The sequence below is a fragment of the Phyllopteryx taeniolatus genome, chromosome 2 (genome assembly GCF_024500385.1).
Source record: "Phyllopteryx taeniolatus isolate TA_2022b chromosome 2, UOR_Ptae_1.2, whole genome shotgun sequence".
Lineage (NCBI taxonomy): Eukaryota > Metazoa > Chordata > Actinopteri > Syngnathiformes > Syngnathidae > Phyllopteryx > Phyllopteryx taeniolatus.
Genome location: NC_084503.1, coordinates 2,343,093 through 2,355,000, shown reverse-complemented (window position 1 = coordinate 2,355,000; position 11,908 = coordinate 2,343,093). Strand labels below are relative to the sequence as shown.

Below are 11,908 nucleotides of genomic sequence, written 5' to 3'. Positions count from 1 at the left end.
CATAAAACTACGAGGTTCTGGCGTTCAAACCTCCATTTAATCAAAAAAAAAACCAGTTGTCTTCGTTAGCTAATTAAAATTTTTAGTCAGGTCACAACGTTAGCAAAGCCATGGTAACATTATTTTGATAGCACAAAAGTCGAGCCTAAACTAGTTGGCTCTTAAACAACAAAATGTGACATGTTAGGTATTTTTTTCTTCTCAGTATGAGCACTATGTAAGTTAATAATAAAAAAAAGCAGAACTATTTAGAGTACTTTTTGGTGTTATCATCAAATTCGGTATTGTATATAATTGAAGACCTTTGAAAAAGAGTTTGGAAAGATGATGTAACACAGGCATTTGCTTTTGCCAAGACATGACGGCATATTGATTTTTTGCGATGTAAAAGGGGCGTTCCCAAAACAATTAGGTATTTACCAATGGCTCCAAAACAGATTGATATTATTGGAAATGACTGCCAGTTTCATTTTGTGGAGCAAAAAATACACGAGAACTATCTAGTGAAATATAGGCCATCTGGATCCTCTAGTTCCTTTAAGTACAGAATGTGAGTACTTTGGCCACCTTTGGAGAGAGGGCAATCCGGTTTGAAAAGTCAAGGCCGGACAAATGGCGTCGTGTTTGGCCGAGGCTGTGTCTGTCTTTTTGGTTCTAAAAAATGCCCACTATCGCATGGCCTTGTACTTGAGCCTTATCGTCCTCAGAGCAGCCCAGATGGCACCGTACCCTTGACAAAGACTCACGTCACACTCCCAAAGCTCTATTGAATGTCTCTCACACTGCAGACGCCTGCACGCCGTCTCCCGGTCGCCCAAGCTCCAAACACACAGCACGCATTTGTTTGACTGTGTTTTTGTAAGAGGCTAAACTTCACTGTGGCTACGACCAGCTGTGTGTGGTTGGAGAGGATAATTATCATCCTTACAGGGATGAATGTGTGCGCAATCTTCACGACCACAATGACACAAGCCAGGGAATACATGCATACTGGGATGAGAAAAAACAACATTTCAAATGTTGCACTAAGACAACTGATTATTTCACAGTTTACAATATTTCCTGAATTGGATTTTTATGGTCAGGGAGCCCCATTTCCACAAAAGAGGTACTGTACTCTGCCAAAATCCTACGTAACCATTAGAACCGTGACTTATTTTAGCATTGCCAAAATTACCTCCCTCATTTCTTCGCTAGAATACAACCAGAAACGGTAAAAAACAAATTATTTAATTAAAAAAAAAAAAAAGTTTACAGGCTAAAGTATTTAGTGAGACCTATTAATCCATTTACCAATGTTACAATGGTGCAGCAATGGCGTATTTGCTTGCAGTGGTAGACAGTAACATTGTAAAAATACTTTGTACTTAAATGGATTGTTCAGATATCTTTATTTGATATTTTTTCAGGAGTTTTTACTTTTACTCTTAACAACTGAAAACAGATACAGCTCGCGCCAGGTATTCACACAGATCTTCAATAGATCTCTGGAACTGTGCGAAATACCATCCTGTTTCAAACGCTCCACAATCATCCCAGTCCCCAAGAAACCTGCAATCTCGGGTCTGAATGACTACAGGCCTGTCGCCCTGACATCTGTGGTTATGAAGTCCTTTGAAAGCCTCGTGCTGGACTACCCCTGGAGCATCACAGAACCCCTGCTGGACCCACGGCAGTTTGCATATCGAATAAACAGGTCTGTGGATGACGCAGTCAACATGGGACTGGACTTCATCCTAGAACACCTCGACGGCGCAGGGACCTACGCAAGGATCCTGTTTCTGGACTTCAGCTCTGTGTTCAACTCTATCATCCCCGAACTCCTCTGCTCCAAGCTTCTCCAGCTCAGCATCTCGCCTGCCATCTGCCAGTGGATCTAAAGCTTCCTGATGGGCAGGACACAGCAGGTGAGGCTGGGGGACACCACCTCATCTACACGCACCATCAGCACCAGGACCGCCCAGGGATGCGTCCTCTCTCTCTACACGATTGACTGCACCTCCACGAAACCGGCTGTCAAACCTCTGAAGTTTGCGGACGACGCCACAGTCATCGGCCTCATCAAAAACGGTGACGAGTCTTCATATTGACAGGAAGTGGAACGGCTGCAGCTTTGGTGCGGCCGACACAACCTGGAGAGGAACAGGCTCAAGACTGTAGAGATGATCGTGGATTTCAAGAAGCATCCTTCACCACCGCTGCTCCTCAGGCTGTCCAACTGCCCCGTGTCAACTGTCGAGACATTCAAGTTCCTGGGAATTGCAGTCTCCCGAAGTGGGAGACCAACATTAACTCCATCCTCAAAAAGGCCCAGCAGAGAATGTACTTCCTGCGGCTTTTAAGTAAGCACGGCCTGAAACGCGAGCTGTTGAGGCAGTTCTACACAGCAGTCATTGAATCATTGTCATTGTGTTCATCCATGACAGTCTGGTTTGGTGCTGCTTCAGATAAGGACAAACTCCGATTGCAACGAACAGTGAGGACCACCGGAAGAAAAATCGTCAGTACCCGCCTACACAGGACTTGCACATGGCCAAAACTAAGAGAAGAGCAAGAAAAATCCTTTTAGACCCTCCACATCCTGGTCACCACCTGTTCCAGATCCTTCCCTCAAACAATGCAAACTAAAACAAGCAGACATTCCACCAGCTTCTTCACTCCTGACTTACAATTCCATTGTAACATTTTTGTAAATCTCTGTTGAGACACTACAACATTATTCGTGCACTCACTGTCTCGTCACTGCACTATTTGCATATCTGTTGTTGACCAATACTGGCCACTGCTTGAGAACTATCTGCACCATTTACACGATTGTCACGCTTCCAGATTATCACACTATTAGTCACTTTAAACTGCTCTAAATTGCTTGAGGACTCTTCATCATTTGCACTATTGTCATTGTATCAGCATTAACATTTACACAATTACTGGTAACCTTTCATTGCTCAATGACTCTCCTTTAGTGGGTTTTTATGTCCTAAAAGTATATTTTGTCACACTGGCTGTCTGTTGTTGTACTAGAGCAACTCCAACTACCGGAGACAAATTCCTTGTGTGTTTTTCACATTCTTGGCAAAGAAAGATGATTCGGAATCTGAGTACTTTCTACTCCTTACTTTGTCAAAATAGGCTCCTTACTTTTTTATCCTCTGCTGACACAACGTCAAAAAGACAGATTTAAAAGTCAAGAGCAATTTTGATCTCGATTGATTGAGATCTTGGGAAATTGTAAGGTGGAAAAACAGGGACAGCAGCAGAATTGAGGAATGTGAAAGGTGGAGTTAAAGAAAATTCAAAAAGCACTTTTTGTCATATCTGTAAAAACTTCCTGTATGGCCTGACAGTATGATATTTTTATAATGATCTTTTGAAAAACCATCCCTCTCACACCCAATCTTATGCCTATAATATCATTTGAGTTCTTTTAAAATGTTTCCCACCGCAACAGGAACGGCCTATTCTCCAATTCTTCTGTTGTAGCAGAAGGTATGACCGAGTAGTGTGTCAATTAGGGCTGTATGATTTTGGCAATAAATGACATTGCAATTTTTTATTTTTTTTTTAAACCTGTGCCATATATTGCGATGTGAAATAATACAGGATCAGTGTCGGGAAAGTTTAGTTTCTACGCAAACTAGTTCAAAGTTCAGCTCATCATTCCAGAAATGAACTAGTTCAGTTCATAGTTCATGATTCGAAATTTTAAACTCAGTTCACCGATCCAAAAACGAACAAGTTCATAGTTCTTTTTTCCCCAATATGTTGCTGATGGGCTATTACCCTCAAAATAATGGCATTTCATTTTCCCATTGTTGCTTCCCATTCAGTCCGTACTTGTAGACAGCTGCAGCTTTCACCCTACAATCTCAAAAACATGAGGAAAAATGTTTTGCTTGAATGGTGTTTTTTAAAATGCGGAATTAAAACAAAAACATTTTTGTCCTTAATGTGCAAAAAAAAACAACACTGTACGACAGGAACGATGCTGAAAGGACCACTCATGTTACAAAACAATATAAATTCCATATTATCACAATGTGTTTTAAAGCATTCTGATACAAATAATAATTTTCCTAGTAATCCATTTTTATAATTATGTACTCTAATACAAAAGAACACTTTCACTCCCATTTACGCAGTGTCCCTGAACGCACCTCACACACTCACGCAGCTGCTGCATGTCTGCCCAGTTTCATTTTGAAGAGTGAAATAGGAAATGTAGCAGACGTACATTCTTTATGTTAGCATGTCCAAATAGGTCCTTCTTCCAGTCATTTTTAATATTACAGGTGATTCACTGTATACTCCTGAACACCAACATCGCAGCAGACCCTGCGATGTGAATATTGCGCACATGTACATCGCGATGACGGTGCTCAAAAAAAAATATCGTGCAGCCCTAGTGTCAATCATTTTCTCATGCACGCACACTCGTGCACACACAGTCTGCCGCACACAGCAGCCTTGCGCTGATCGGTTTCTTGGGCAGATTATTGAACTCTGGTTAGAAAAAAAAAAAGGAATTGTACAGCTCTCAAGACAGATCAAAGGTAAACCTATATAACAGTGACATATTCTATGTAGACGGCAGCATACAGCCGGACTTGGAAAACATACTGCCAATGTCACGGTTCTCACCGGGTCATGGGGTAAGTTGATCACCTCTTATATTTTTACTTGATAGTGCATTGCAAAAAAAATCAATAAATAAAGAATACATCAGACTGTTAACCTTTCATTTTTGGCAACTTTCCAACATGAATAACCCATGCTACCAACGTAGCAGCCCTGGCTTACATCGATTTAAAAACAGAACACGTTATGCAAAATACATGGCTCGTGCACATGAGTGCAGACTTTGGTCTGGGACGTGAATGGGGTGGTGTAGTAAGACTAAATTTAAATGTTGCTAGCAGCTTGAGAACTACATACTTCACCTTTAATGAAGATCATGTAACAGATTCAGAGAAGCAAGATATTCCCAATCCATGGCCTGATTTAAGAGAATGCTATGTTTTGGCTCGAATAATGATTCATTGCTAAATGTGTTATATCTTGTGACAGCCTAAAAATCATCAGAATCAGAATCATCTTTATTTTGCCAAGTATGTCCAAAAAAAGACAAGGAATTTATCTCCGGTAGCTTCTGTATCATGTGCCAGACTGAAAATCATCAACTTCTAGTGTTCAAAAATTCTCTGTCTTATCTGAAAAAAGCATACAGGTCACGAGGAGAGGTATATTTTTTTTTTTATCTAAAATGAGGCTTCAAAAAACATTTAAAAAGATAACAAGCTATTTTTTTCCCGCTCTCAAACCCTGTGGGCATGTTCGCTGAATGCGCTAAAACCTCATCCCGCTTAAAGATGCAACTTTGTCTAGCATCTTTCTTATGCCTAAATAACCCTTACATGTTTGAGCCGTGAAGTCCACTTAAAAGCCTCCGGAGGATGAAATATATCCCACCGGGTTGTCGTGAGGCTTTCAACGCCACGAAGACAGGAAAACTGAAAAAGTGAAAACGGCTTAACACTACATCTCCACAGTTCAGTACTACATAGGTCTCAGTCTTTGCACATTTTCAGCAATTACCTTCAAACATGTACAATGTGTCTAGAAAAAAACCAAAAATCACATTGAGATTTTACAGAATAAAAAGTGCTTTACAAATAAAATCTATTATTTATTATAACATTTGCAGATAAAAGGAGAATGGAGAGTGCTTAATGTCTGAAATGTGTCTTGAAATGAAAATGAAAAAGCTTGCCAATTCATTCTCGGTCCAGCAACGAGTTGATCAATCAACTAATTGTTTCAGCTCTACTTACTACTGTCACCTACTGGGATTTGGTGCTGCTCCTTATTTAAAAACAAAACAAAAAAAACCTCTCTCTGAGCCTGAAAATGATGCTTCAGTGTTTAAAACGGGCTTTAAAAGACGGGCATGCACACGGTTTCCAACACAATCAATCGCTACCATTGATCTCCTCTCCTAAAGGTAGAAACAAATCAAAAGTAGCAGCAACACACGACCTACATCCGATGCTTTGCAATCATGTAACACAGAAAGTGCACTTTTCTCTACGTTGAGCGGCAATTGAACTCTGCCAGTCGCGGCAATAATATACAGAGGACGCTAAAGATGACACCTTATAGATTTGGGATTAACCATTTCCAGCTGAAGGAGATTTGTGTACCATTAGTCTAACTCAATCAGGGGACTAATTCAATCAAAGGCACAGTGGGCGTCCTGACGTGAGGGCATCTGTCACGCTGCCATCTCACTGCATCCCCGCGCTGACATTTACACAAAAATCAGCTTGACGCAAGCCTTCCAATGGTCTGCCAAACAAAAGGCACATATAGAAAATATAGGGGCACACACAGACACACACACAAGCACATCATCTGCAAGATCATTTTGTTCATTAATTAGATGTACTGTACATGCCTCATTTAAAAAAACAAAAACAAATTTAAATTTAAATAATCCACGCAATTATTGTGTAAATTATAGTTGTCTTGAGAAAATGTAACTGTAGCTATGCTAAAAGTGATTGCTAAATATTCTTTAAAATACCAAATAGCTCTTGAATACCTCCCTAAAATGAACACATAAAATTAGTTTTAAATCAGCTATTGGCATACTGCCTTGTAATTGTTAAAACAAGTTTTAGCACAGACATGAAGTCCTCTCCTCTATTTTTTCATTTTTTTGTTTCAGCCGTATTGGAGTGTCACTCAAATCAGTGCAACGCTGTAACTCATATCATCAGAAAAGACAATATCTAAGTTTTTCTTTTTTTATTAGTATAAGTTTTTTCTTTACCAACACAACAGCTAACGCAGCAAGCATGTATGTACTCTCAAGCTTAAAAAAAAACATGGCATTGATTTTGCAACGACATTACTGTAATTAGAGTAATACTAAAATTAAATTAGCATTCAAACAAAATATGTACAATGTTTTTGAAATTGTATTTTTTTTTTTTAAAGGTGCTGACTCAGGAACCTTAAAATATATTTTGTAATAGGGTTGCGCCAAACAAAACAAAATATATCAAGTAATGTAATGTTGTAATGTTGATGTTTGAGCTGGACCTTTTGCTTGTTTTTCATGTTTTAAAAAAAAAAAAAAAAAAAAACAGCCGGCGCCTAAATGGTCCTCCATTTCTTGAATGACACAGACCCAAATATCACAGCACGGGTGCCTGACTTTTACATGGATACAAACAAGGCTTTTCTCATCGTAATATTCTCTTAAGAACACGAATTCCCTTTCACGTCTCTATTTGTGCCGTAAACCAAATGCTTCAGTCTTTCTCATCTCAGCCTGCTGCGCAGCAAACACATCAACGTGCATGTGTGAGCTCTTACGCAACATGCAAATGAGAATGAAATTGATCATCCCCTTGATGGGAAGCGCATCTCTTTTAGAGTCCAAGCAGCACATCTCATTATGCCACTCTTACTGTAATTATTCGTGGTCCAATAGACAAATGGGATTGTTAGATTTTGTGATGATGCAACATACTCAAAGAACACTTTATGCGTGATGCTCAGTCATCTCCCGGGCACTGCCGACCTTTGTCATTTTCCCATTAAAATGTGGATATTTTGGTTTGATGACCTTACCCAAGAAGTCTTAGGGACCTCCATAAGACCCAACACAAAAACATTCTAATGAGAAGCAGCGTAAAGGTGAAACAGAGGCCAAATATGTCGAGTGAAAACCTGTTCTGGTTTGTAACTTAAGCAGAGACATTTGGTGTGGCCTCTAAATAAAGTAAATCACACTTTATGAAGAATGTTCAAAAAAAAGAAAGAAAGAAAGTGAACCAAACCTTCGATTAGAGTGGACGATTGTGACCTTACGAACCTAAACTGACAAGACTGTACACTATATCCTAGATCAGGGGTTTTTCTTAATTTCCAAACTGTGCATTGTGGTTTACAGTTAATATACTTTTTAAAAGATAAAACCTCTGACCTGTTACAATGTGGCTTCAGGAGATTTGCTGAAACTATGGCTGAATATCCACCGCCATAAAATAAAGAAATACTCTCATTTGCCAACAGTTGCGCATAAGAGTAGCGAACAGAAGCAAAGCAGCGCGGGATTAGCAACATTTCAGATCGACAGTTACATGTATCACCTCTATTGTTCATTCCAAGAAATAAGACTTCAAAACAACAACATTTAACATTACAAATAAGTCACACTACCAACGTAGCAGCCGTGGCTAATGTTGGCGCTACAATGCTAATGCTAGCTTAGTATTGCTAGCGCTGCTGTTTTGTTAAAGCTGCTTATACTTTCTTTGTGACTATTTATCACGACTCGGCACCTTTTGAGAATCGAGCAGTTCGTGAGGGGCGCGGCTTTGCTCGGAGAACCCGGAGAGCGGCTACATTCCGATCTCGCTAGCAGTTTCAACGCTGCCATCTCACCCTTTGAATAAATGATTCCATTAAGATGTCTTACACGAGAGTTAAATGCAAGTCGTACCCAAATAAACGGTTGAAAACAATCAGTTATCAAAGATAATGCAAAAAAAAATTATGTACTTTATTTTAAAGTCAAATACAACTGAACTGTACTGGATTTTTTTTTTTTATATAACTGTAACATTATGCACCATTTGAACATAAAATGTTCCACTAGAGGAACTTGGAGAATCACAGACCTAGGCTGAAGAGTTAAAGGTGATTGAGTTCATGGATTTGAAATTCAGCGTGCAATTAAATGTCAAATGAAAGTGACTTTTCCATTTTCCAGTGCGGCATGTGACAAACAAACATTTGGTGTACAACGTGCGTGTGTGTGTGTTCCCTCACCTTGCAACTCAGAGGTTTGAGGGGTAGTCCCGAGACAGGATTTCCTTGATGCTGAGTGGTGTTCGTCTGCTGGGGCGAGTGGGAATCCTCGGACTCTTTTCCACCGTGGTAGACCACCCTATCAGAGATATGAATACTTGAAGCACAGCCCATGCTTCAGCCCACTTCAGCCCCCTTTTCTTTTTTTTTTTTTCCTCTCCTTTTTTTTGTGTGCAAGTGCTTTTTACTTTGAGGGCCACCAGTGTCATTCGCTCACTTTTTTTTTTTTAGTGAAACAAAATGTCCATGCTCTCGGCTTAAATATATAAATAGATGTATGTCATCTGGGCCACAACAAAGCCAGTTCTGCAATTGCTCTAAAAAGAGGCATGAATAATAAATTTTCTATCCTCCCCACCCCCCACCCTCCCCCCACCCTACTCCAGGAGACCAGGAAGCTGATTTCCTCCCTCTTGTTTTTCACATGAACTTAATTGGAGATCTTTAATCAAAGCAGCAGTTCTTTTTTTTTTTTTTTTTCAGGGGTGGGTGGGGGAAAAAAAAAAAAAAAAAAAAAAAGTTGGGTTACAGTTCAGATGGACTGCACAGATCCCCCAAGGCTCCTTCTTGTCGCTCGTACCACATCACCATTTTTCATGTTGCTTTTTGTTGTGCTCAACTTCAGTCATCAAGTAGGCCTCAGCACACGCACGCACGCACGCACACACGCGCGCGCGCACACACACACACACACACACATTCATACACACGCACACACACAAACTCACTCAGACAGTGCAGCCTCATGCAACAGTTTTATCCATTTCTGCTGTGCAATGTTGTATTGGTAGTCGTCCTTATCCACCCTGGTGCCATCCAATAAGAAGAAGAATATAAAGTAGATAGTGAGGCTCTTGTAACAATGCGCCGGCCCACTTCAGCTGAGGACGACCAGGGTACGCGTCGGCACCACGCTTTGCTCCGACCCCATCATCATCATCATCATCATCCTCCTCCTCCTCATCATCATCATCATCATCATCATCCTCATCCTCATCCTCAACAGGCTGCAATATTCATTCGTGTGCAGACTCGTGGCAAAGCATTCCCGGTGGAGCACAACGCAACTCCCCATGTATCGGCTCCGGAATCGGTCGGCGGAGGCCGGCGTTCACGCATCCGCTACCCGCTTCAGGATGAGCCCAACCCGGGCGCAGCGTCTCCGGACTCCTCGGTGTTCTCTCATTCCGGTGGCGGTGGCGGTGGCGTCAGAGGTTGTTAAAAATACACATCGAGAAAAATAGAAGGATGGATGTAGAGGTTGTCAAACGGTGCAAATGACGAACATACCTCCCCTTGTGGAGAATGCAAACCAAAATCAAAAAATCAAAATAAAAAGGCAGTAATTATAGACAAGTTTTGGGCGCAGGATGACGAAAGGTGGCGAGCACGAATCAAGCCGCCACATCGAGCTGTTTTTTTTCCTAGGCTTGCCTTTTCGCCGCCTTGCCTGGCGTTTGCACTTCCATTTCTTCGCCGCTGCTTGACAGCGGCACATCCAATAAAAGCACCCGCAAGGATTGACCTCCAGCCTTTGCTGACGTCAATGCAAATGAGGTGCGCGCAGCTAATGGGCGCCGGTCTCCCGCAGCCGGTGGGTGGTCCTCCGCGCGGCGTGGGAACTTCGAATGCGCCGACGACGCTGCGTGCACTTTTGCTCCTCGCCGCGCGCCCGAATGCGGGCGAACAAAAAACGGCTTTCTCCCAACACTTTCAGATCCATGCACTAGTACACTTTTTTTGTCCGAATTACTCCAGTAATGTTTTAAACACTACTAGTGCCACTTTGAGCCCACTAGTACAGCTTAAAGCCTATTGAGCATTTAATGCGATATTTTGATATCCATGTACTAGAGGACAACTTTGACACACAAGTAGGACACTGGGTGTTACTATAGGCAAAACTATGCACTAGTTGATATCTGTGTGCTACTAGTGCTACTGCAGAATAGTGGCATTATACAATTCTACTATTTTAGTAGTAGTACAAGACGTAGTTGTCCTACCTGTATGTCAAAATTGTCCTACTAGTGTGCAGAGATATCGTACAGTAGTGGAAGGAAGTAGTTGGGGGAAAATAACAAGTTTTACTAGTGCACCTTTGTTTTTCTACTAGTATGTTGAACAGTCTTTTATGTGAAGCTCTTAAAACATTTCTTTGATGGTCTAGAAATCCATCTTAAGTACACTTTTTTTTCCCTTGTATTTGTAATGGCCTCGACGCTAGTGTCGTCCAGTCTTGCCTCGCTCGTTTACAATTGATCCAGAACGCTCCGCAACTTTTTAATTGGAGCACGCGGACGAAACAATATCTCACTTGTACCGCCATCTCCGTACATTTTAGAATTCATTTTCACATTTTTATTGTTGGCTTCTAATGCGCTGGCTCCATCCGACCTCTCTGACCTTTTACTAGAAACTTTTTTTCTGTTCGACTGATCAAGTCTGATTCTCAATAAACCTCAATTATAATATATAAATATAATATTAGAATATATATATAAGCTTCAAAACTCCACTGTGACATAGTAAAACTGTTCTGGCATAATAGGGATACAGATTTTCCATTCTGCTAGCGCCCACTCTCCTTATAACAGTGTTTTTTTATATCCTGCAATTATTTTATGTTATTGATGTCATGCGATACCTTCTATTTTTTATTTTTTTTGTGTGTATATTTTATATCTACTCATTTACAGCGGATCACAACACATTTTCTCTCGTGTTTGGAAGATTTTCTTATGGTCCCATGAAGCCAAAGTTGAACATTTTGGTCATAATTCCAAGAGGTATGTTTGGTCAAACACAACAGTGCTCGTCACCAAAAGAACACCATCCCGACAGTGAAGCGTGGTTTGTGGCAGCATTGTGTTTTGGGGCTGAATGGTCTTCAGCTGGAACTGGTGCAGGGAATTTAGAACAGTTCGTGATAGTTGCGTACCAACAGTTGTTTACTTAGTTGTTTACTTTCACTTCCCCTCTCGAAAAGATTAAAAATAAATCATTCCATTGAGTTGTATGCCTATAA

General features: G+C 40.8%; 1 protein-coding gene across 3 annotated transcripts in view; it reads right to left on the bottom strand.

The window, feature by feature from the left end:
* The window catches only part of pde8a (phosphodiesterase 8A), a 67,792-nt gene extending 58,050 nt beyond the window's left edge, over nucleotides 1-9,742 (bottom strand). The window contains exons 1-2 of one of the 3 annotated variants that reach the window (XM_061752183.1): nucleotides 9,609-9,742; nucleotides 8,842-8,959 (exon numbers count right to left, since the gene is read on the bottom strand). Coding sequence is in view for 2 of the 3 variants with exons in the window: in XM_061752175.1 (XP_061608159.1) it covers nucleotides 8,842-8,994 (153 nt within the window). In the remaining variant the exon portion in view is untranslated. Of the gene's footprint in view, nucleotides 1-8,841; nucleotides 9,247-9,608 lie in introns of those variants that run through there. The other 2 variants (XM_061752175.1, XM_061752145.1) reach the window with 2 other exon arrangements.
* Between the last annotated feature and the right edge of the window lie 2,166 nt (nucleotides 9,743-11,908).